This window comes from Manduca sexta, chromosome 20 (genome assembly GCF_014839805.1).
Source record: "Manduca sexta isolate Smith_Timp_Sample1 chromosome 20, JHU_Msex_v1.0, whole genome shotgun sequence".
NCBI lineage: Eukaryota > Metazoa > Arthropoda > Insecta > Lepidoptera > Sphingidae > Manduca > Manduca sexta.
The window spans coordinates 9,392,778-9,419,844 of NC_051134.1; the positions used below are offsets into that span (position 1 = coordinate 9,392,778).

The following is a 27,067-nucleotide window of genomic DNA, read 5'->3' on the forward strand; positions in this document are numbered from 1 at the left end:
AATGTTTTAAGTGCAATGAATATGGTCACAAGTCTACTGAATGCAACAGTAAGCCTATGAAGACGCTGAACATTCAAAATAAAGATGAAAGGGAGAAAGTTCCTTACAAAAACATAAAGATTAATGGCAAAGACGTTTTAACCTTAATAGACACCGGAAGCGACATCAACCTTATTACGAAGTCAGAGTTTGAGAGAATTAAAGAAGACGTTAATGACTACAAAACAGAATCAACGTGTATTACCGGAATAGCGAAAAACGAAGTTTACACTGAAGGGATGTTTATAACGAAGGTACAAATTGATCAATACTACACAGATGTTAAGTTTCACGTTGTTAAAGATAATGAAATACCTGTTACCGCAATAATTGGAAACCCCATCTTGAAAAATTTTGAGGTATACTTCACTCCTGAAGGCATCTTCGTAGAAAAGATTATACATCTTACACTTCTAATGGAAGAGAAACATAACGAAGAAGATTATGATATAGGAGATTCAGTATACAAGGAAAAGATTCATAAAATGTGTAAAGAGTATAGACCCAATGAAAAGAAGAAAGAGAGCAACGTTGAATTGAAAATAATATTAACCGACGAAGACCCTGTTTATCAAAATCCACGCCGCCTGTCACCCTTGGAAATGACTGCCATTGATACACAAATTAAAGAGTGGTTGAACAAAGGAATAATTAAGCATAGCAAATCTGATTTCGCAAGTCCAGTTGTTTTGGCTAATAAGAAGGATAGTACACTAAGATTATGTATCGACTACAGAAAACTAAATAAAAAAGTAATTAAGGAAAGATTTCCCCTTCCGATAATAGAAGATCAAATAGATAAGTTAAAGGAGGCGAAGGTGTTCTCGTCGCTTGATTTGAAAAATGGATTTTTGCACGTGAATATACACAAGGACAGTCAAAAGTACACCTCATTTGTAACCCCTCAAGGCCAATATGAATTCCTTAAAATGCTTTTTGGACTTTGTACCGCGCCATCCGTTTTTCAAAGATTCATTAATGATATCTTTACCGACCTGCTTGCTGATGGCACAGTGTTAACTTATCTCGACGATTTGATTCTACCCTCCAGAACAGAAGAAGAAGGAATAAAAAAGCTAGAGAAAGTGCTTAAAAGAGGTGAGGAATTTGGTTTAGAGTTCAATTGGAAGAAATGTCATTTTCTCAAAAAGGAAATTCAATATCTGGGATACCATATTTGTGACAACGAGATTCAACCATCTCCAGATAAGATTAAAGCTGTAGCAAACTTTAAGAAGCCAGAGAACGTTAAAGCTGTACAGTCATTCCTTGGACTCACTGGTTATTTCAGAAAGTTTATACGAAACTATTCCCTGATCGCAAAACCAATGACTGACCTGTTAAAGAAAGATGCCGTGTTTAATTTTAACGAAAAATGTGAGAAAGCTTTCATAGAACTAAAACAAATACTGTGTAATTCACCAGTTCTCCGAATATACAATCCTGATTTAGAAACAGAATTACATACTGACGCTAGTGCCGACGGATATGGTGCTGTTCTTTTACAGAGAAGCCCTAAAGACGACCAATTTCATCCTGTACATTACATGAGCAAAAAAACTACTCCCGCTGAAAGAAAGTACCATAGCTACCATTTGGAGATTTTAGCTATCGTTGCGGCTATAAAGAAGTTCCGAGTTTATCTACTGGGAATACGTTTTAAGATAGTTACAGATTGCTCTGCCCTAACTATGACACTCCAAAAGAAGGACCTACCTCCAAGAGTCGCGCGTTGGGCTCTGCTTCTAGAAGAGTACGACTACAAGATAGAACACAGACCAGGAGCTCGAATGAAACATGCCGACGCCCTTAGCAGAAACCCTGTTTGTCTGATGCTCACAGAGACTACCGTCCGTATAAAAAAGGCACAGAATGAAGACGATTATGTAAGATTGATAAAAAAGATTCTAGAAACAGAAGATTACCAAAACTTCATGGTTGAGAATGAAATTTTGTATAAGATAAAAGATGGAAATAAATTGATTGTTGTACCGAAGAGGATGCAGTATGAGATAATTAGAAGGAACCACGAAAGGGGACATTTTGGAATTATTAAAACTGAGGAATTAATCAAAAGAGAATACTTCATTAATAATTTAACTGAGAAGATAAGGAAGGTCATAAACAATTGCGTTGAATGCATTTTATTATCCCATAAAAGGGGTAAAAAAGAAGGATTTCTACATCCTATTGACAAAGGTGATGTTCCCTTGTCGACTTACCACATTGACCATTTAGGACCGATGACGTCGACTCACAAGAATTACAAATACGTCCTGACGGTTGTCGATGCTTATACGAAATTTACATGGATTTATCCTGTCAAGACTTTAACAACAGAAGAAACACTAGATAAGTTAAAATTACAACAACAAACTTTTGGTGCTCCTGAGAGAATTATAACTGATCGAAACGCCGCCTTTACTGCGAATGACTTTCAAGAGTATTGTAGAAACGAAAATATCACGCTTTACACTATTACCACTGGGCAACCAAGAGGAAATGGCCAAGTCGAACGTATCCACCAAATCATAATAGCCGTGTTAAGCAAACTAAGCGTTGATGATCCCACTAAATGGTATCGCCATGTATCCAAAGTGCAAAGATGTCTGAATGGAACATTCCAGAGAAGTATTAAAATGACACCATTTGAACTACTTTTTGGCACTAAAATGAGAGATAAAGACCACGAGATCCAGAAATTGATAGAAGAAGAGAATATTCAAACTTTTATGGGTAAAAGACAAGAACTTAGAGAGAAGGCTAAGGAATCTATACGGAAAATACACGAAGAGAACATTAGGGACTACAATAGGAAGCGAAAGAAAGGAACAATTTATAATGTTGGAGACTTGGTTGCTATCAAAAAGACACAATTTGCACAAGGAAGCAAATTACTTCCAAAATATCTAGGACCATATGAAGTTATAAAAGCCAACCGAAACGATCGCTATGCTGTAAAGAAAATTGGTAACAGCGAAGGCCCGATTAATACGACTACATCAGCTGATTTGATGAAACCATGGATCTCACCAGAAGACAAATCATCTGAGACAGATGATTGACCAGGATGGCCGTGTCGGAATAATTATTAAAAAAAAAAAACAGATATAATTAATTGTTATTCTCCTTGCAACACTTTACGATATTAGCTGTCAGTAAGTTGTCAAAAAATTGACAGTTTTGCAGTACGACGAAAGACGATGAGTTTTGTTTTGCTTAAATTCTAATATAAAAATAAAGTTTTTTTTGGAAGAAAGTCGTCTGGCTGGTAATATCCCTACATATATTTAAATCGCAGGAGTTTTATTCAGTACTGCCTGGCATAAATCTTTATTTGTGAGGAGGTATAAAAGAAATCTCAAGTTATTTATTCTCACTCACAATAATCCCGAAATCCATAGCATTATATAATATTCAGAAAAATAACTATATTGCAAACAAAATATATAATAGCATTTCAAATAATAGTCCTTTTTTTAAATTTGCAAACGGCGTCAAATACGATAGAGTTAATTGAAAAGTGGGTAAATGCTAAAATGTTTTAGTTTTATAGTGCTTAATATATTATAGATGTTATAAAGACAAATTTCTTTCAATAGTTGTCCAAAGACCCAGTAAAAATTTTATGGAAATTGAATTGACTTACCATACTTTTTTTGTCAGTTTCCTAGTACTTAATATAATATGATAGACGTCATATTGAACTATTTCTCCTGATAGATTTTCAAAGATGCAGTAACAAAGACCTTTTATGGAAGTTGAATTGACTATTACTTACCAGGATTAGCGCCATCGCGGAAAACCTTAGGCTGGTTTCTGTACGCGAGGAAGTATTCTATGTGCGCCATTTCGTGGTGAGCCGTGATGAGGTCCTTCATGTCCACGTGCGTGCACATCTTTATTCTAAAAAAATATAAACTGTAGTTAGCAATGGATGTCACTAAAATTATAATTAATTTTTTTGATATAATTACTTCAAATAAAAATCATTGTAAGTGCGCTTAGTCATAATAAAAATAGCTATTTTTAAAAAAGTTTTCAAATATTTTTCTTTTTAATTTCAAATCTAACCTAAGTAAAATATTTAAATCTAGCATTATAAATCCTAGTTATAAAATTTAATATTTAGGGACTTAAAGTAAGACGTATTAACCTGCAGTAAGAAATATTTTTTTAAGTAGAAACTATTTTGTTGTTGCGATTTCAATTAATATTACTTCTACTCGTGAGTTTAAATTTGTTAATAATATATATTTTGTTAAGGTAACATTACCTGTAATCATGTCGGTTGCAAAAGTCCCACGCAGACGGCTGGCAGTGAACATGTCTGTCTGGGGGGTTGTCCAGCACGCTGAGAGACCAGAAGTCAGGAGGCATCGCTGTCATGTTCATAGAGACAAAGAACTCCTCGGCCAGTTGGAACATTGTCAGGGGAGTGTAACCCTGGAAAGAAATACAGAACTTATTGTGAACTGATCTCTTGGTAGTCGAGTTATTCTTGGATTTACTTTACAACATCACTTTGCCCAGTTAGTAATAAAAAAGAAAAATTAAAGACATCATTAAAGTATCAAAAGTGAGCAGAACTAGTACTAGTTCATTTACGATGCGTCAACATTATTTTAAACTCATTAGACGACAAAATGCAAGCCTAATATCGTTTGAGCAAAAATTTTCAAACTCTCCTCATGTGTTTTTTTGATCATAAATCGTTTCTTCTTTGCAATGAAGTATCAAAATCGAAACTCAACCTTAATTTGGTATATTCATAATTCTTTAAACGACATTTATTCCAAGCTTCTAAAATCCCAAACGAACCTGATTCAACATTTCTGGAGACACATCAACCAAATTCTTGCCAGGATAGGGGAGGGTGAAGGGCACTATTCCCGACCAGCTTTGCCCCCACATGTCGCCCAGGATGTGCGCCGGGATAGGAGCAGATCTGGAGATCCTCTCCGGACCGTAGGACTCTCGCAGACGACGACGGACGTAAGCATGAAGCTGGTCGTAGAGGGGCTTGATCTGAAAACAAAAACCATTATGGAGCTGCGTGAAATAAAAGATATAATAAACCTGAATTTGTGATACGAAAAAATGAGATAATAATATATCTGCCAATAGTAAGTGCCAGTAGCATCATGTTTAGAGGAATAAAAATAAGATCCTAGTGGAGTAATATACTTATCTCCAGATACCAATTAAAAGGAGGCAACGCGCTGGCTTAGGCCTTAAAGTTCAAACCTTAAAAATGTTAATAATTAATGATGAAATTGAGATTAAAATTGTATATAACTCAAAGCTGCTATCTTTATCTTTTTAAACTGATATTGAAGTTCTTCCAGAACACAAATCATATTTTTTTAATTAAAACAATATTCGATTAATAAAGATAGATTTTACCTAATCCAATCGAATCTTGCTTCATACTTCCATTTTTTTTTCTTAAATGATGAAAGTATGTATTGATTGTACCAATGTAAGTTATTCTGTGGTAGCAGAGTAGATCGCATGCTTTTAAAGAAATTTCATGTTTGTTAATTGTTCGTGATAAAAAGCAATTTGGAGATGATGTAACTAATCAGTGGTATTGTAACCTGGATAAGAGATCCGGGTTTTTGTGTTCCATCTAGATTTTATGTATAATATAGTTATTAGCATCTATCTGATGGCGATAGGCTTGCCTCCTATCACATCATGGCACGGAACACACATGGCGCAAAGTAGGTGACTTAGTTACACTTCTGTTTACCTCTTCAGGAATAAAGATTTAATGTGTATGTATATGTGTGTGTGTTTTGTTTTGCGGAGTCGGATAGTATCCCTTTACCATAGGCTTCAAAGGATCATTTATATTTAATTATTATTATTTGTTAGTAAGATTTTCTTTAGTTTTACAATCTACCTTTTTCCTAAAGTCAGAGAGTCTGTAGGATTTAAATTATTGACGAATGACTTAAAAAATCTTTATTAAACAGCGCGGTCATGAATTTAAAGGGATTTGTACATTGTAATAATACAGAACATTTAAAAAATAACTTAAATAAAAGCATTTTAACTCAAGGTAAAACGAAATAAATTAATATAAAACAAGATCAATTTCGCGGTTCTACTAACTATTTGCTAAAATAACTGCTTCAATCTTGTTCGATTTAAATTGAATGTAAGTGTCTAACATTCACGTAAAAATAAGAAATCATTAGGATAATCTATTATCAATTATATCGTTACAGCTGCCACAATTAGTTATTTCATGTTATATTTAATCCTTTGCTACTTGTATTTATTAATTGACAAATTGTCCCAAAATCTCATTAAAACATAAAATAACTCCTACCTGCTCCCACACCTCGTCTACTTCTTGTCTCATGTTTGTAGTTTCATAAGGGAACATCCAGTAAGCCGAAGCATCGGTGAAGTCTGAAAATAAGACGATACAATATTTATAATTACAATAATATAAACAGTATAATGAAAACGCCTATTTTGCCAAACTAGCAAATATATTATTTATGTTATTGCTATTAAATACTGACAGGCGTGGACATTGCATCACTTTTGTACAACACAAAAGCTTCAAGGAATATCTGTATAAGTTACTTCTTCAGACTACATTGACGGACTTTTTGATTAATATTTAGTTTAGGTTTTATATATTTTTTTATTCGGGTACGATAAAGTGCGCCCCCTGTACCTAATAGTATGCGAAGTGTGTCCAGATAAAGTGTTGACTGAGGACAGATAATTATTCCTCGCCAGTCGATACAATTATTTGTAATCCGATTTACAGGTGATCCCGCAACATGACACACTGACTTGGGTCTCTATGGCGGCTCTTACACTGTGTACGGTGGTCGCTATTCGACTGGATACAAATACTTTACAACTTCAAATGTAAAGTAACTTACTATTCAACCTGGCAGCTTGATTCGTCAGATCCACGAGCTGCTCGTACAGATCCCTGATCCTCCTGCCAGTGTTCCTTCTCCATTCAGTCCAGACGTGGGACAGCTCATCCCAATCTCTAGAGTGGGACATGATGAACTGCAGCTCTGGTTGCAGATGGAGACCGCACTTGAAGGGCTCGTTGTACGCGCATATCTCTGCTGTGTTGTATACTGCTAGCATGTCGTTGATGATGCGGTTGTACTGAAAATAGAGATGATTAGAATCATTAGAAAGAAAGCAGTACAACGATTTATTAATCCCACGATTAGAATAATTATAAAAAAAAAGAAAAACTACTTATTAGTTAAAGTCGTAATATCAACAAATATAAAGTACATGCATAACAAATAATATTAAAAAAATGGCTGGTGACCACATAGCAAATCGTTGTGATATGATTAAAGGTAATCAATTGCTAATTTATTTCCACCATAAGCGCAAAATTCATTGTCTTTATAATATATAATGACTAAAGGTTTTCCCCCTTATTCATAGACGTTATTTATCTAAGAAACAGAGTTGTTATCACAGCAATGCTCCGTCCTTAGTTAAATAACGTCTATGAATAGGGGGTTTGTGTATTCAAAAATAGTAACGACTTCTGGCACTGTTTTCGTAAATGATAAATGTTTGTGTCATATTCAGAGAAGGAAAAAACTAAATAAAATTTAAATATATTTCAACTTTTCAGCTATTTTTACTATACTTTAGGTGATTAATACCATCCCAAAAATTACATTTTATACTTTAACCGACTTAAGAATAAACGTTGTTAACATATGTAATAGTTATTCAATGTTTTGTCTATTCATGTTGGATAATATTTATTGTCAGATTAAGCGAGACGAAACATTATGCAACCAGATCAGACGTATACAGCGCGGCGATCATTAGTAAAACTCTAGTTATTTACGTTTAGTTCATCCTTCCTCAAACTTTCAATAATAGCTTAAATCAAATTCAATTAAAAGCGCTGATAGCCTAGTTGGATGTGGAACTGACTCCAGACGAATGTCTGCAGGTTCAAATCCCAAGGGCACACACCCCTGACCTTCCTAAAATTATGTGTGTATTCTTTATGAATTATCGCTTGCTTTAACGGTAAATGAAAACATCGTTAAAAAACTTGCTTACCTGAGAAGTTCTCTATAGGAATTTTGAGGGGGTGAAGTCTACCGATCTGCACTAGGGCAGCGTGGTGGACTAAGGCCAAATCCCTTCTAGTAGTAGAGGAGACCCGTGACCAGCAGTGGGAGAGTATATAATACAAGGCTGATATTATTATAAAATTGAACTTACTCTATCCAACTGATCAGGCGGTAAAGCAGCAGGGCCGATAATTGAGAGGAGACTGAGCTGCCTGTACGTGGCGAAGTCTCTGATGGCGCCTCGTGGGATCTGCTGGGCCGCCTCCCATAAGCCTCTTTGGAATAGAGTGTAGCGTTGTTGAGCGTCCAGCTGGAAGGAAAAAGCAATATTATTAATTGAGTTAATCGTTGGTAATAAATAAATTATAATATTTTTATAACATTTTCGAGTTTAGGAGAGTCAATTTAATACAAACCTAAAATTGAGAATCTCTTTCTAAAAGTTGGTTAAAAAGGCTATAAAAAACTATACAGAAGTGTAAATCATTTTAAATTTAAATTAAAAACAAATAAAATACAACAGAAAATTTATAAAACAAAATTCATATGATAATTAGTACCTATCTAAATTGTTTGCTTTAAAACATACGTCGACTTTAAACTAAATTTATATACAGCATGAATACCTTTGTAGTTAATTTCATAATACCTAGCATTACAATTATTGGAAACCCAAAAATTACGTAGAAAACGGCGATTACGGAAAACTTAAACAACGGCAATCTATCCAAGATTCCTCCAGAATTATAATTCATTCATTCATTTCAGATCCCCAACTGCAAAAATTCTCTGGTTATTTATTTATTTAAGGACCTCCAACGTAGGATACACGGCATATAATAAACACAATGTCGTAGCAACAAGTTAAGTTTAAATAACAATGTTATTCACAAGCAAGTAGCATTCAAAACTTCAAAATAGATGAGTAGCTGTCATAACTTTATCCTCATTGCTAATCTATTTTCATACACAATAACTAAACCAAAGCGACAATTAAGCAGGCAATTAAAAAAACGGCATCATTGTCATATTCGTCAATGCGGACAAATGGTTTCTTGCAGCATACAAAGTGACTGATTTGAACAGCGTCTAAGGTTTTAAGTAATGGTCGCCTTTTTTGTACTGTCGAGGTTGTACAAACATCAAAGTCATGGGAACTGATTTCAATATCTTTGAAAGACAATTTACTTAATTTTTCTTATAGATCTAGAACCTGGGTTCCTAATCTGGAGGTAATTACGCCGCGGGGGTAAATAAGCTATTACACGGGGGTAACAAAGACCGTAATTATAAGATCGTTAAAGAAAAAAAAGTTACAGAGCGTTATAATGATAAGGTTGTTGTGCAATTTATGATTAATAAAGATGTTTGTATTTGCTTATATTGTTTGCTTTGATAACATTTTGAAAGCGGGGTAAAATTTGTTTTTCACATAGATCACAGGGGTAACCATATTGAAAGGGTTAGGATCCACTGGTCTACAAAGTCAATTGTAAGTTGTAACGTTGAGTTTTTCTACTCAGTTTCAGCCTGGAGTCTGGAATTTGTGCCTGATATGGAGATAGACTCACCTCTACATCATGGGACGGAACACACATAACGAAAAGTGGGTGATCTGGTTAATCTCTGCCTACCACTTTTAGGATAAAGGCGATGCCTGTTTGTTTGTTTTATATTTATCACTACAATATTTTGAAATTCTAGTTTTGTTTTAAGTACAGTGTAATGCTAGGCAGTGTTAGTAGAGATACTATTATCTCCATAATGCCTCTCCAGGCATAATACTTAGAAGAGCTATTTCCTCATCTCCTTATTAAAGAAGTAAATAAAGTTAGAAACTCTTTTTTTATACAAGACTGGTGTCATGTTGGTTTTTGAACGTGCTAATCTCAGGAGCTACCCAATCGATTTTCATTTTTTTACTACATTACTGTTAAATGCTATAGGCTACTATTTATTCTAGGAAAATATTGATCCCCGAAAAAACTTTCACGCGGGTGAAACTGCAGACTAAAATAAGTAAAAACTATAACTAATTGATAATCCATTTTGTACTTGAATTCACTAAAAATGAGCTGACTGTTTCAATATAATAACCATACATAAAAACACAATTCATGGAAATAACTATACATCTGGCAAATTAGGGATATTAAGAGCCACAACTACTGTAGTCGTAAAAACTATTTGTCATACAACTGATGATTCACTGATGAATCAAGTGCGCAGATTCGTATCTGACTCAGCCATTAATGACTTGTGTAAAAAAACTATAATTATCATTGTTTTCTCACAATCGCCATCATTTTGAATGATGGCGGTCTTAAATTGTATTATGGAGATTTATAGTATTTTTTATGGTGTAGAAAAAAATGAAGCGAGCGAATTGCTCCCCTGATGATGAATGCTGCGACTGCGCATAAAACAAGATTCAAGAAACTCGTATCAGATTTTCTCTCATATTGCGCAGTAAGTATGGCAATAGTTTTCCTTAAAATATGCTTTTAAAGCCGTCTATCTATACTTCTATACTATTATATAAAGCTGAAGAGTTTGTTTGTTTGTTTGTTTGTTTGTTTGAACGCGCTAATCTCAGGAACTACCGGTCCAAACTGAAAAATTCTTTTTGCGTTGGATAGCCCTTTGTTCGTGGAGTGCTATAGGCTATATATCATCACGCTATACCCAATAGGAGCGGAGCAGTAATGGCTAATCTCAGGAACTACCGGTCCAAACTGAAAAATTCTTTTTGCGTTGGATAGCCCTTTGTTCGTGGAGTGCTATAGGTTATATATCATCACGCTATACCCAAAAGGAGCGGAGCAGTAATGGCTAATCTCAGGAACTACCGGTCCAAACTGAAAAAATCTTTTTGCGTTGGATAGCCCTTTGTTCGTGAAGTGTTACAGGTTATATATCATCACGCTATACCCAAAAGGAGCGGAGCAGTAATGACTAATCTTAGGAACTACCGGTCCAAACCGAAAAATTCTTTTGCTTTGGATAGCCCTTTGTTCGTGGAGTGCTATATGCTATAAGTATATCATCACGCTATACCCAATAGGAGCGGAGCAGTAATGGCTAATCTCAGGAACTACCGGTACGAACTGAAAAAATCTTTTTGTGTTGAATAGCCCTTTGTTTTTGGAGTGCTCTAAGTTATATATCATCACGCTATGACCAATAGGAGTGGAGCAGTAATGGCTAATCTCAGGAACTACCGGTTCGAACTAAAAAATTCTTTTTGTGTTGAATAGCCCTTTGTTTTTGGAGTGCTCTAAGTTATATATCATCACGCTATGACCAATAGGAGCGGAGCAGTAATGAAACATGTTGCAAACACGGGGACGATTTATTAGTTTTGAGAGCTTCCGTTGCGTGCGCTGCGTAAACGGTTAAAGTTATGCAACAATGATGTATGACGGGATTGTTCCTCTTAAAAAGTTGTAAACAATATATTATAAAACATAGTCCCCCGCTGCATCTGTCTGCCTGAACGTGTTAAACTCAAAAACTACCCAACGTATTAAGATGAAATTTGGTATGGAGTCAGTTTGAGACCCTGGGAAGAACATAGGCTCCCGGGAAACCACTACTTTTATAACGGAAAACTTAAGCCTGAAAAACTTTATAACGCGGGCGGAGCCGCGGGCAAAAGCTAGTATATGTATATATTAAAAGCAGATATTAGTGGTCATCAAGTGGGTCCGACCGACGAAATTAATATATTAATAACACATATAATATATAAGTAATAAATATAATTTATTGCACTGCCTTATATGAACTTTAATCATTCCAAATAATACATTCTTCTGTGCGCGCAATGTGCTTAAAGATAGGTACCAAAGTTTTTCACGCATAATTATTTGTCTGTGAACAATATTTTCCTTTAGCTTTCTGTAAATTTTAATTTAGTTAGCCTTCAGTCAAACATTTACAACAAATCTTTTTACAATGTAGGAAGTACTCACATCCTTAGATAACATTTTTAATAAAATAAGAATTAAATTTACTTCTCAAGATAGCATACAGACGGGGGTCAAAAGCTAAATAAAGTTATTGTATGTAAAATTCCCACTTTTTTATTGTGATTCATTTTAATTATTAAGAACACAGAATCAGAATTCTCCGTGGTTGCGGCAAAAAATGTGGTTCACACAATTATTTTCCTCACAGATCTGTATTTTATTCATAATTACGAGTACTAACTACTATCAAGATCTTATGGTATATTATTTAGACCGGGAATTTTTAGACTCAGTTTTAGGTCGAGCAATCCTTTTTACCACTAACTTAGATACTCACCGAATAAAGACGAGTCAAAAACACGGGTGTAAACAACTTATTCGGGTGTATTCGTTACTCAAAATTCATAGTCATATTTATTCGCTGATGGCTTAAATGAGGCATATGATGAAAAACAATTTAGCACGATAGCCTAGTTGGGGATGAAACGGACTGCGAAGGTGAAACTCCACAAGCTCAAAAGCCAAGACACAAATCTCTGTCTTTTTGAGGTACGTTTGCATTATTTATCAATGATTGATAAAATCATAAATTAAGTTGAACAAAACCAACGTAAAGAGACCTACATATCTGAAAATTTTCCATAAAAAATTTCGAAGGTAAGTGAAGGTTGCCCACCCGCACTAGACCAGCGAGGTGGACTAAAGCCTGAATCCTCCCGATAGTAACGAAGGCCCGTTTCCAACAGTGGACAGTACATAATACAGGGCTTGCATTATTATGAAACGTTTTATTATTGACAAAATAGGGGATTTAAAACCTGTGGTAGTTAAAATTAAAACTAACCTTACAGAGCTTACGATTAATTTAAGTAACAGACGTTATGTTACCTACATAATAGGTTAACACGTAATTTAGGTAACATAACATATTTTTGAACACGTAATTTGAACCTCAAATCACTGTCTTATCTTTGTCATAATAACTGTAATTGTTAAATAACCACAAAGTTGTAATTAAAATGATTTAAACTGAGATAATATGAACTTGGCCTTGTTTGGAGGTCTGTAGATCGTAAGCGATTACGTACAGTGTGTCAAAAGCATTCAAAACTTGAAGGTGTAAATTAGTGTAGGCAGTGAGGTAAGGACAAAATCTATTAATTTTTTCATAGACCCGAAAGTAGTAATAGTACTGAAAAGAAGTCTTATATTAGGCCTGGAAGATATTAAGGTATTAGTAATAGTTTCTATCTTAAAAAAACATGAAATGATTTTAGAGTTTAATATAACTAAAAGTTATGTAATTGTCCTCGCCACACTGTTTTCAATTGTTCCTTTTTTTTTTTTAATAATATACAGTAATTTTAATGAAAGATCGCAATCTTAATATTAATCTGATTCTGGGAATGAACCAATCAAAGTAACTCATTTGTAAGCATGTTAAAAAAAACTTTGTTCTGATGGCCCATTTTTAGATAGAACTAAAAAAGGGATTAGTATCGTTTATCGAAAATAGAGGTAAACTTTCTTGCAATTAAAATAATCAGCAATTTGAAACAAGTGGACTTGCATTATACATGTCAACGATTAGGAACTTCATTAGTCATAACAACCACACCGTCCATGGTTACATTAAATATATCACTTGTTACATAATCATTATGTTCCCACGCCACTAGTGAACTTGTGTCTTATTTATTTAATTTACATAGTACTTGTCACGATTTCTTGGTCGAGGAAAATCGGTGCTGATTATATTTATATTATGATGGAGGTACGTTGTATTTCTTATCTATAGCATAAATGTAAATGGGATAATTGATGCAGACTTTAAATAGGTCCGTCTGGATTCAGGAACTATATTCAGCAGAGGACTTGCAGTGAGACTTTTAGTACCTACGTAAGAGTGTCCTGTTTCTGGATCAGTCTGTATATATCTGGCTCCAACAGGCCGGCATAATCGTGTAGACTCTCGAGGGCTAATCATTTCTCGTAAATCAGGATTCTACTGGACCCCACTCAACTTACCATTATAAAAAAATGCGGCTGATTATAATAATGACCAAATAGGATAGCACTATTATCTCACAGGAATCAACGGTCAGTCGAAATTCTATTGGATCTCACTCCACTTACCATCAGGTGTAGTGGGGTCACTATCTCGTGACCAAAAAAATTGGACTGACAATAATGATCAAATAGGATAGTACTATTGTCTTACAAGAATCAACGGTAAGTGTCAGTTTAATCTTCCATTTTGTATTGTGAGTGCAATTTCTAGAAGCGTAAATCCTCCATTCCCTACTCCTTTCTTAAAAACCCTCGTGATTTTGTCAATCGCAAAGTTTCAAATTGATTTCCAGGTTTCATCAAAAACAGAACCTGTTTACTTTCAAAGATTTGGGCGTCGCGCTGTGGCTGGCAATTTAGCTCTATATCCAACATAAGACCGAAATTTTTACGGACACATATCAGAAAGGATTGGGATTAATGACAGCCCATCTGGCACCAATATTAAAGTAAACTACCAACAATAGTCACCCGAGGCAATTCTTGTGCACTCAGTCACCACACCGAATGCACGTCCAGGCACGGGAGGACATTTTTCGCGACCCTAGACACACAGTTAAGTTTGTATACCTCATGATTGTAAATTCACATTGAGGCCTATAAGGGCTCGCGAACATTTCCTGGCCTTCCTTGCTCCTCCTATCATAAAAGATTTCCCTATGCTTCCCCCACACTTCCTTCCCAACTGTTCCCTCCCAAAATTCATCCAGGGCTCTGCAGTTACTAAGCCGGGGGATTCCGCTATCCCATTCGCAAGATTCCTCCGGTGTTGACTGCAGAATCCGATACTTAAAAATAAAACTACTATAAAGTTACAAGTATGTAGACATCTTGTACCTAGGAATCTCCCTCAATGCCAAACCACAATAAAAAATAACGAAGCACAACTATTAATTCTCACACATTTAACATGGCCATTGTGGTCGGCTGAGGACATTCCCATGTTGTTTCGCAATTATATCGCGACGATGACTACGGTGACGTTCGTGGAAATGTTGGGAAATTGAGGGAAACTTGTTGAGAGAAAATACAGGAGTGTCGGGGCAATGGGTTGTGGTTCTAGAAAAAGGATGAAAGAAAGAATAGAAGATGCTTTTAGGACTAAGTTCTTTAACGCGGCTTGTGGTACGTGTAGTTTAGAAAATGTAACGTAACGAAAAATTATATAGCCATATTCATACAGGTGGCTAGGCAACAGAGTTTGTTATGTTAATAATGTTATCATTTATAATATTTTATTACATAAATAAAGAGCAGTCGGTTATATATTCTTACTTAAATATTGAAAAATGGAAACACAAAATTTCACTTCAATTACATTTGGAGATAAGAAAAAATTTGAAAGTAACTTTGTTCCTCGGAAAGGTCCCTGACCGCACACAGTTCATAACAAAATGCTCTCGCCTTTCATTAATATTGTCAAAGAAGTAAACAGGTGTGTAACTAGAGCACCCATTTTTGGCTTTATTTTTCCTTTCCATTATGTTTATATAAAGCTCTAAACTAATAAGTTATAACACTTTTTTTTGCATAATCACTAAGTATATTCCCAAGCCTTAACCGTCCGCTAAACACTACATCTAAAGGCATTTGTCACGCTTTATTTCAAAGACTTTTCATAAAAAAGTAACAAAAGATTCATTCATAACAAAGGAGTTCAAGTTTACTAGCGTACAATCGTATACACAAGCGTTTAGCGCCAATTTGTAACAGATACACTTATGCAATTCCTAAATGCACCGATTCACTATTCAGTGGTTAGCTAAATGGCACCTTAAGCCGTTGTAGTAAAGCTGTTAATAAAGATGATATAAAACCTTCTGTGGTTAAGAATGGAGTAAGGTCAGGATCCCCTTTGGTCATCAATTAGCAAGCAGCTAAACTTACGTGGGTTGTGTGAAATGGCGGTACAATTCTGCCGAAAAGTGGTTTACTTGTATTTGGAATAGCTCAAGACTTATCGAACTTTTTTTATTACCCAGGATCTATAACATAGCGTAATACCAATATAATATTATATATCTCTTTCTCGGACACATTTCACTCTCCGCTTTAATACTAAGCAGAAAAATGCAATATAAATTTAACCAACATCAGACACAAACCTGAACACATCATGACATAGTATTCAAAACAGTCTGCCTGATAATCAGATTCTGTCAATAATTATTCTCTACCCATCATCATTAGCCTGTTGCAGTCCACTGCTAGACAGACCTCTCTCAAAGTACACCACAGAGTCCAGTCTGCTGCTTTATGCACCCAGTCGCTGTACCAATCAATAATTACTGCGCAAACACTATTTTATACCCGACTGTACCCAATACGTGTTCAAAGGGTCAAGCTTATTGGAAAAAATCTCGGCCGCCGCGTCACGTCTGACCCTGGGCAGATCTCAAGGTACGCAAAAAATTGATAACATTGATAATACGTGCGCGAATTATTCAGAACTGGTCCAAAACAACCAGCTAGACAAGGATTTCGAATGCCAGCGTGTGAGTTGATTCTTTGCTGTGTCATGTGTTAGTCATTTTGTGTTACCACACTCTAAGATAGGGCCTAGACCATTATTGTCAGTTGTAGTAAACTTAACACTTAGAGAACTTAATTAATTGTTTATTAGTCTTATGGATAAGATAGTAATTTATTGCTAAGAAACTAGTTCTTATAACAAAGTTTCCGTCAAACACCAATGCAAATTGGAGCTGTTGTGTTGCAATATTTAAAAAACTACGTACAGAATAATAATATTTAACCTTAAAAAGCATGATAGCCGAGTTAGAAATCAAAAGGTTTGCCGAGACGAATGTCCTCAGGTTCAAAATCCAACTTTTCACTTGTATGTGTGTATTATTTATCAATTATCATTCGATTTAACGGTGAAGGAATGAAATTTCCCCTTTATTTCACTTTAAATCTGGAAATGTTTTAACTCGTATTTAAAAAATATATATCTATGTATAGTCTCTGTTCCTTAAAACTCAGAATGTTGTTGCTTTATCGTATTTAATTTCAATACTACAGATTACTCAACGCATGTCTCGTCTGCACACAATAATCACCCAAACATTTAATTTTGAATTGTAGGTTATGGAAAATATTGCAGGTAGCATATGTTATTCATATATAAACTTAGATTAGGTACTGTATACATGTATGTTATTGTTTGTTTAATTAATATTAATAAAATTAAAAATAAAAAAAAACAAAAAGGAAAACATCGTGAGAATTCGCATAGCTGAGAAGTGTCTAGAAGAATTTCAAAGGGTAAAGTCTATCAACCCGCACTAGGCCAGCGTGGTGGACCAAGGGTTAAACCCCTTTAGTAGTAAAGGAGGTGATATTATGTTTTTTTATTATAATAACATCGAATGGCTCAGGGCAACGTACGTAGTAATATGGAATACTCAAGAACTTGTATCACTTCTAAATCCTCAGGGAGAACTACATATAGGCACAGGTTACCATGAGCTTTATCAGAGTTGTAAATAGCAAATCAATAATAAATTCATGACTAGTCTAAATCGGGACAATTTTAGGCATAGGATAACCGCAATATTTCTAATAGCTTAGTGCAAATAAGAACACATTTTTTATCGATGAGAGAAGCACGTACGGAAAGTTTTTATATTAGCTTTTCTTACTGAAATCAATTTGCTATAGATTAAAGGAAATCAACCCATGAATCCAAGGACAATTCTATTGTATGCCAAAAATATGATTTTTTCTTAACGATTTCTTATGACAACACGAATGTTAGATATTGAAATATAAAAGACCACGATAAAATCCGTAAAATATATTATTTCAATGTATTTTCTGATCTTTAATTATTTTTTTCTAAAACTAGTATACCAAATGCAATCGATATTTCCAGAGCAAATATTATAAAATATCTAAGAAGGAACATTAGTTAGTGAACTCGTAATTAGGTATTAGGTACTTAATCTTAACAAATATCTAACTATATCAAAAAATTACAATCAAATGAAAAACAATGAATTTGTAATCAAAATTACCAATCCAATACAAAGTTGTATCTATAGATTTGTTATATATTCTTCCCAAAACAAATGAATATGGTCATAGGCCATTTACACGCGCGTCTCGCGATATCCTCCGAACATAATAGCCTATAGATAATAACACAATGCGAAGCCTTGGCGTAATGAATTATCTTTGTCTCATGGTCCCAGGCCATATATGTGGGTCAAGAACCTATAATTTACGGACGATATGGATTAGTTCCGCCATTTTGTCACCCTCCGTCCGCCATTTTGTTTAGCGTTGAATTTAAATTTGCAATTAATTTTAAGCATAAAATAATTTATAAAATATTAGTACAGATCAACTTTCCAACAAAATGCACTTGAGCATGTTTGTAGTCTTCGTGCAGGGATAACAATTATTTTTGTTTCATGAATACTAATTCATGCATTGATTTTATAAAAGGTGACCTATCAAGAATATTATTATAGGAGGTAAAATTCTCCTTAAGACACCTCACAGCTGAATTGGGCCACAGAATATTGCGGTGTCAGGGAGTGTTTTTTAATTCAAAGATCTAACTGATTATGCTATTGATAACGTAGTATCACTCATGATAAATCGAAGTATTAATCTTAAACCCACTAATTAAAATTACCATATTATTAGATCTCTTTTAAAATTCATTTCATTGCAATCGATAAAGCATTACTAATACAAATCAGCTTGAAGGTAACCATGATGGTTGAGTTTTGGGTGACAACCATTGTTCGACTGACAAAGCAACGGATGTTGCCGGTCACAAAGTATGCCGTGACAAGGAAATAATATATACCAATAAATACTCCAATGAAACTTGGTTATATAAATGGACAGATCAATTTTCAGTATCAACAATCTTGAATTAGTGCCCGATGTACAGCGGTGTAACGTGGACTAATACAGACATGGGCGTAGTCGCATCAACAAGGCCCCTTTTCTTACGTTCCCAAGATCTACCCAATAAATTTATCTTACCAAACATGCTTTGACACGACATATTTATGATAATAAAAAAATGTACGTTGGGTGAATATTGAAAAGCATATAGATTTGAAAAATCGCACTCAAAGAGGCCTCGCGAGGCCCCTAAAAGTGCGTCCGTGGGCTAGGGCCCACTTCGCCCACACCTAGCTACGCCACTGCGGATATGTATCGTATCATTAATGTGCAGCAGTAAGTTTCATCATTGAAGTCGGGCGTATATCGATTCAGATTTTTAATTAAAATCAGACTTCAGACAGACTTGAGATTCTACGTCATTGTAATTTATATAGTCACACTAAGCATATTCTATTACTAATAGTGAATATCCTTTCGGTCTAGTAACGCGTTAGGTCTCGATCAATATTAATAACGTTATAACACCGTGGGAAACGCCATGGTGTGCGTGATTCAGATACTTTTTGTACTTACTATGGTTTTAATTGAATGGTAGACCGAGCGTAAGCATACATTGTACCTACAAGATATGCCTGCGTGTTGTTAACTTTTAGTGCTGCTGATAATTCGTATTTGAATACATAATAAACGGATAAAGATGTTAATATAAAATCTATTGAACTGCGTAAAATATTAAAATACTTTTCGTTGTTTTAATTGTATTAAAACACCGACTAACGAAAAAAATAATCAATTGATATTTTATCACAGCCATTTATATTATTTTTTGCTACCAGATTGTAACCTTTTACAACATACCTATCTTTTACAACCCAAGACGATGTCACTAAACCAATGGCACTATCAGTTTCATTCCATACTGACAAAACTAAATACCGCTCGTAACTTCCGCGTCCTCCCGATCCTTCTAATAATACAGCCCTCGTGCTGACAAATGACAGTAACGGATATATAAATAGTTTTATCCAATAATCATTCCATTCTCTCCCAGTGGCCGTCTTGAGCTGAGGTTTGTAACCCATGAGCAGGATGCCCTCATTAGTCGCTAAATTTTAGAGGGTTGCAAGCGCCTAAAGCATTCACCCAAAAGTCCGTTATATAGTCTCCTTAGATGTAGATGCACATTGTTTTATACCATATTTTATTTTTATTTTAAGCGGTAATTGATTTATGTGTTTTTTGGAGAACTTATAATAAATAAATAAATAAGCCGACCCTTGTCAGGCTAACAAACGTGTAAAATCGAAAAACTAGGCCCTATCACCTAAAAACGTTAAACAAAAAACTTAAATAACAAAGGGCCAAATATCTCTATGAAGCTCCACGATTACCACAAACAATACAAACTCTTCATATAGCAAAAACAGAGAGTTTCGAATGTAGAAACTAGACGTTATCCATTGAAATATCTTACACATTGTTATGTGGGAACGAAACGCACCCGGAAACTTTCCAAGTGTTGCGTGCTGTATGGGATGTTTTTGGAATTTATTGTTGTAGACTTAAGCCTTTAAAGCCTTAAGCCTTTATAGCCTTAATCCCACAAAACTTAATTAAAATCTCTCTCTATAGGTTTCGGGTGCAATTGGCTTTGGCAAAAACACGTGTGACGTATGTTATTAAGTAATTACATTATTATACAAAAGGTGCATTTATACGTACCACTGCTAGACGCTGCTGCTGCACGTTTCGTCGTTGCGATTATGTGGTATGTGTAAATGGACTATAATATTACAAATGCGAGTTTATGAAGATATTGATTTGTTAAAAGAAACTCGAAATCCGTGCAAAATATTAATATATTTGGCACATAGATTGACCATATCTATGTGTAATATCATGTACATGTACTTTATTTCTACATTTAATTATATTATGTATGCGAAGACCATTCGTTGTACTCCTTTTCAAGTACATTGCGCGTACGCAGAAGTGTGGAATTTGGCATGATTAAAGTTCATAAAAATATCAATAAGATTATAATATAAAATTATAAACTAATGATAAGATTGTGTTACAGAATGTTTTCAATAAATTTGCCTTCGTCACCAAGTCTTCGGTAGTATAGTGGTCAGTATCCCCGCCTGTCACGCGGGAGACCGGGGTTCGATTCCCCGCCGGAGAGTTCCTTTTTTATAGACTTTTTCTTTTTAAGATTGGATTCTTGACGCGCAACATAAAACATAATTTGTATCTATTACATATTAATACGTACATAAAAACTTTGTACGACTTTTTAATCACATTGCGCGCGGAAGTGAGATTTGACAAAATTAAAATTCATATAGAGAAGTGTGGACAAGTAAAATCTATGTATAATATGTGTTATTCGACGGCCTTTGGACGGTCAGAATTTTGACCATTTGACGATGATAGTACTGAATTAAAGTATCTATCTATTCTGATACAGTACACGGAGCGTATTTCAATCTGAATATGTCTTGCTTCCGAACTAAACTAGTAAATAGTTCTAAAATCGAACTTTCTACCACGGAGCCGAATTGGTTTCCATATCACTAAACCCTAGATGTAACAATTGTCATCTCTATTGTTCGTTTGATAACTATCTTGATGATTGAGTCATTTGCAAGTAATGATTATAGCCGTACCTATAAATTATACGAATAAAAAATCTACGATGATTATCTGATGCACACACATTCACGCCATATATCCCGAAAGGGGTAAGCAGAGGAGCAACAGGTATGTACACTTTCCCCCATGTGTATTCAGTTCCATTATTGATGAATTCCACACTGATACTGAGTAAAAAAACCCAATATAATTTTGCCTGAGCCAGGGATCGAACCTGCGACCTCAACCCTCCAGTCCTACCAAAACACCACTACGCCACCAATGGAGTATGCATACAGAATACTAATTTTACTTATATTATTATTTTATAAATAATTAAGATTGCATTCGGATTTTGAAACGTAATGTCGTAGCAAAGTAAATCAACAGATGATAAATACATTATAGCCGGAGTATAATGTCCACAGGTCTTATCAAATTATACACGGTTATACACCGCTTTACCTGCACATCTCGTTTGACCAAAATGGCGTATTTGCATAGAGAATGTTATATAATATTTATCTAGTAATTTCCAATTAGTTCATATTGAGAGATTTTTAAAATCACTATCCTGCTCCTCAAGAACGTTGACTACTTATGCGTGAACGGGTGACCCAAATAGATGTTAGAAAACACGAAAAACGATTTAACTTACCGCTGCATGCTGAGTGGCGTCGTTAACATCGGTTTCAAAGTTCCACTGCGCTGCAACATTATTCGTACATTCTTTCGAAGCCTGGTCGTCAGCTTGGAGAAGAAAATCCCTGATCTGCTGCAAATTCACTCTATTCACCCTATCATCTAAGGTATTTGTATCACCTCTATTAAAATCGTAGGGGTTGGATCCTGTGTACCTCGGATCACTTCTTACAAAATCCGGATCGTTCCTTCTAAAGTTGGGATCGTTGTTCAGATCAATTCTATCATCACGACTTCTATCATCGTAGGGTCTGAGGGTAGAACTAGATACCCTTCCATCTACACTCGGATATCCATTGTTGTTTATATCAGGGTTGATTCTGCTATACGGGGTCGAGGAGACTGAGTAGACACCAGCGGTACTTGGACCGGCTGTCGGTCTTGCTGTACTGTACTGGAAGTTCCTATCATACTGGTTTCCTGGGGAGTTTATCGACTGCGTACTCGACAGTAATCCATAGCCGTAGTTACGTTGCGTGCTCGATATGGGAGGCAGGTCTAACTGGGGACTACTGGAGCAGGTATGTATTACAAACAGTAAACTAACAAGCCTGTACATTTTCACTGATCGCGTTCAATGGTGCGTGGTGCGCCGCCGGTCTCGCGTGGAAGACTGAAGTTTACCTCTGAGCCGGCGTGTGAACAGGCCGCTGTGGTACGTCTAACAATACCATAATACACGGTCATGAGGAACTGCGCCGTTTCAAGTTCGAATCGGTTTGTTTTCGACGTGACCTACGGGACAATCGTTTCACAGTGGATTATACTAGTATTATATCATACTTAATGGCCTCCTGTTTTGGTCTTGATACTTTGAATGTCGCTTTCCTACTTCATATTATAATTTCGATGATATAAGTTGTTAGACGAAAACAGAAGTATAGAAAAACCAAATCCTGGACTAACATTCGGGCTCTTCATTATCTTGAAAATCTCCACAGATAATAATTAGAAGTCCGTATTATATGGGTGTAGTCCGAGTTCTCTTTAAAACTATTAATAACTGTTAATCAATGGATTACACTATTTTCAAAGTAATTTGCCGCTTGAGTAACCATTGAAAACAATCTTCATGCATTTTTCAGCTTTATGCAAGTCATTTGACCTTCGCTTAATGATTAAGGCTCGGTTGTATCACCATTCATCGTAAATTTCGTCGGTCAGAAACATTGTCCAAAGCTTGCTAAAATTTGATTATCCTTATATTAACTTTGAATTTAATTAAGTAAGAAAAGAGTTCTAAAATAATTTTGATCAAATGTCAATTAATAATTTTATTGGAAAATTATAAACCCACAATTAATGTAGTGATTAGATTAGGTACCTAAGTACAATAAAGGTTATTATTACATATTTTTATTTTGCAATAGGGCCCAATACAGTGTTGACTGACGAGAAATGATTACTCCTTGCCAGTCGACACATTTACATAAACGTAGTTAAAACTTTGAAGTAACTTGCACATCGTTGCTGCTTGATTTTTGGAATGTTAATTAGTTGACACAAATAAACTAAGATAGAATTTAAATAACTAAAACTGCAATAATGGTTTACATAGCGTTATATACTACAAGAACAATATTATGAGAACGAATACGCAGGACATAACCCATTCTATTGACACTCTCTACCATTACCTGCACCATAAGATAAAAAAAACGTATAAAGGATGTAAATGTTTGTTACTTCGGCGTAGAATTGAACCTTTATTAAAATATCCCGGTATCTGGAATTAGTGCCGGATATGGTGTGAGACTCGGCCTCCATCATATCATGGGACGAAATTCACACGGCAAGAAGTGGGTGCCATAATGCCTCTGCCTACCCCTTTGGGAATAAAAAAGCTTGAATATATGTGTGTGTGAAAATCAAACCCGCCTTCCTCTCAAAAATCTACTTTAAGTAAAATGAAACAAAAAGCAATGCACTTAACTTACAAAATACTCGCAACTCGTTTACTCTACGACAATGAATGTGATAAGAGCGCTTTCGCTCTGATAAGATGTTAGTAACGTGGCCCCATTCGACAGGAAATGGCGACCTAAAACAACTACACTAGTTACTTTATAGTTTTACACTTTTTTTGTTGCGAGATTTTGGTTTACTTATTTTAACGATCTTCCGAACTTAATTACCCTGACCCTCTATATAGGTTTCACAGATAGTGCTATATATTTTCTTTAGCCCCTAAGCTAAGTTAGACTAGCAATTTCTCGAAGCAATATATTGCGCAAGAACGGCTGGTTACAATATTTGGAATATTTCGTAATCTTATACACACGCGAATCGCCGCAAGTCCAGTACGGTTCAAGATTTACAGAAATCAGTTTGTCGTGATTGTTTAAGGTAACATCGTTTGCCGAAGTCGACTAATAAGAGTTTTCTTTCTCGTTTAAAACACTTTAACCTTTAAGAAGCTTTTTTTTTTAATCCGGAAAAACTTCCAATAGAATGTCTACTGACGAGCGATGATTACCCCTCAACACTCGACACAATTATGCCGGTCTGTTGGAACTACATGTTCGGAAGCTGATCCCGGAACGCGACTCACTTACATAGGCCACTATGGCGGGTTTTAACACCTTATGAACTGTGGCCGCTATCCCGGCGGATATAAAATATATCCTACAAATAAGGAGAAAATAATGAAACAGTGAAGGTTCAAACACTACTTAGTTAATATTTACTTAATTATTGCAATTAAGAATTACACAAAAACTGCAAAAGGTTGAACCCCAAATTCGCATAAACAATTCACATCATTGCATGAAGCATATATCCAAAGCCATAAGTACTATCAAAACAATGCAGCAAATGTCTTCGTAGTAATGTTTATGTAACGCCATGACCTTCGCGGAGACAAAACTACAAGATGCAAACGTTTTCATCATACATTAAAGAATTTATACGAGTTACGGAAAAATCTGTATATTTATATAGAGTTGATACAACCTCCTTCGTCAATAACCATTATACTAGGATTACATTACAGCTACCACTTGCCTTTTATATTTTGGTAAGCACACAATAAAAATTTATGAAAATGATAGGGTATTTGTATCCGTCTTGACAGGCGTGAGGTACTCATATCTAACCAGTCGATGCTCTATCTCGATGCTGTTCCAATTACCATAAAGTGCAGTGGGGAGGGGGGGGGGGGGCAAAAAAACAAGCAATAATTAGTCTACAACCTATAATTTGCCCTATATTCCAAAAAAAGAACATGTATAATCTGTATATGTCAGTAATCAACATAAATGTACGGTATAACACTTTTTATAATTTTTTTTTTTTAAATAATATGGAGAGCCTAACATCAGCATATGAAAAAGCAAACAACAGATTTTACTATTAGATAAAGAAATTATATCATCCTACATTCTATGTGATTCTAATAGCCATGAATAATTAAGAGTCCTCACACAAACGAAATTGGTTTTAACATCTCTATATACATACTCGCAAAGCTTTTTAACGCAAACGCAATTTTCCTATTGTGCTAGTTCTGCCGTGGGAACCGGCGACGTACACATAATTACAAATATATACATATATATGCACAGTAGCGCCACGTACCAAGATAAAGATAAGTTGCTTTATGGAGACATTTGAAAGCCTTCGTAACTCATGATATGAATATATTGTAGGTTATATATAGGTTACCCTTGGCTTATATTACAGTTTAAATTGTCCTCGAAGGCCTAAAATGTTACGCGTGATTTAATTATTAAAAGCTAATATTTGACATGATTATCAGTATTTTCGCATTTAATGTCAGAATTAGAATGTAATTACGAAGCTTTTTGGTTCAAATTACAAATACGAAACTATCGCGGATTTTAATATAATCTGCACTATAGATATCAGGCCGTCGAAATCAAATACTGCAACTTGTATTATTGTAGCCTGGTTTGACAGGCATTCTACACCCGATGATAGAGATAGCACAATACATACAGATCGACTAACGTTTGCGCCCTTTGATGATTGTCAGAATTATATCGGTCGTAACTCGATTCGGTGGAACAAAACACTGTTAAGAGATTATAATTATGTGATAATTTTAAGGCATGAAATTGATGATGGTCGGGTTCGCTGGTATGAAATATGTGTTTGTTACCCTCCTAATAGTATCAATAACATTTTAATTTTCATGTCATTGAATTTTACATTTATATCTACATGTTATACTTCGCAGGATTATAATATTCAGTAACTAAGTTGAATTGGGTGTAACCTATAATGGCTGTGTGTTGATATGTAAATAAATGAATAAAAAAGTAAAACTGCCTTAAGACATTTGCCGTAAAGCCTACAATACAATGTACGCCAAAGGCCTTCCTACATCTGCATAAAAACTGCTTGAAATGACCTATAATTTATCTTATAATAATATAATTGTATCTATTACCCGCACGACTGCGCACTTGTTGACATACACAAGGTCAACAATTTGATCATTATGGTCTTTATCTACTAAAGAATAAAGGACAAAAATTATCCACTTCATTTTAAGATAACATTTTTTGTTTTTAGACGCATTTTGTTTACTTATGCCTGGAAATTAATTAGGTACCTATTTTTCTATGTTTGATTTTATAGATAGGTTTTTATCTATATTATATACTGAGAGATCATTTGACAGATATTGTGTGCATTGACAACCGTTGCAAAGAGAAGGTG

General features: G+C 35.1%; 1 protein-coding gene across 1 annotated transcript in view; it reads right to left on the minus strand.

The window, feature by feature from the left end:
- The window catches only part of LOC115446281 (angiotensin-converting enzyme), a 36,451-nt gene extending 13,441 nt beyond the window's left edge, over positions 1 to 23,010 (minus strand). Inside the window, exons 1-7 of the mRNA XM_030172882.2 lie at positions 22,341 to 23,010; positions 8,290 to 8,448; positions 6,951 to 7,191; positions 6,380 to 6,462; positions 4,861 to 5,067; positions 4,316 to 4,485; positions 3,821 to 3,945 (exon numbers count right to left, since the gene is read on the minus strand). Coding sequence (XP_030028742.2) covers positions 3,821 to 3,945; positions 4,316 to 4,485; positions 4,861 to 5,067; positions 6,380 to 6,462; positions 6,951 to 7,191; positions 8,290 to 8,448; positions 22,341 to 22,943 — 1,588 coding nt within the window. The 5' untranslated portion in view covers positions 22,944 to 23,010. The remainder of the gene's footprint in view (positions 1 to 3,820; positions 3,946 to 4,315; positions 4,486 to 4,860; positions 5,068 to 6,379; positions 6,463 to 6,950; positions 7,192 to 8,289; positions 8,449 to 22,340) is intronic.
- Positions 23,011 to 27,067: the final 4,057 nt, after the last annotated feature.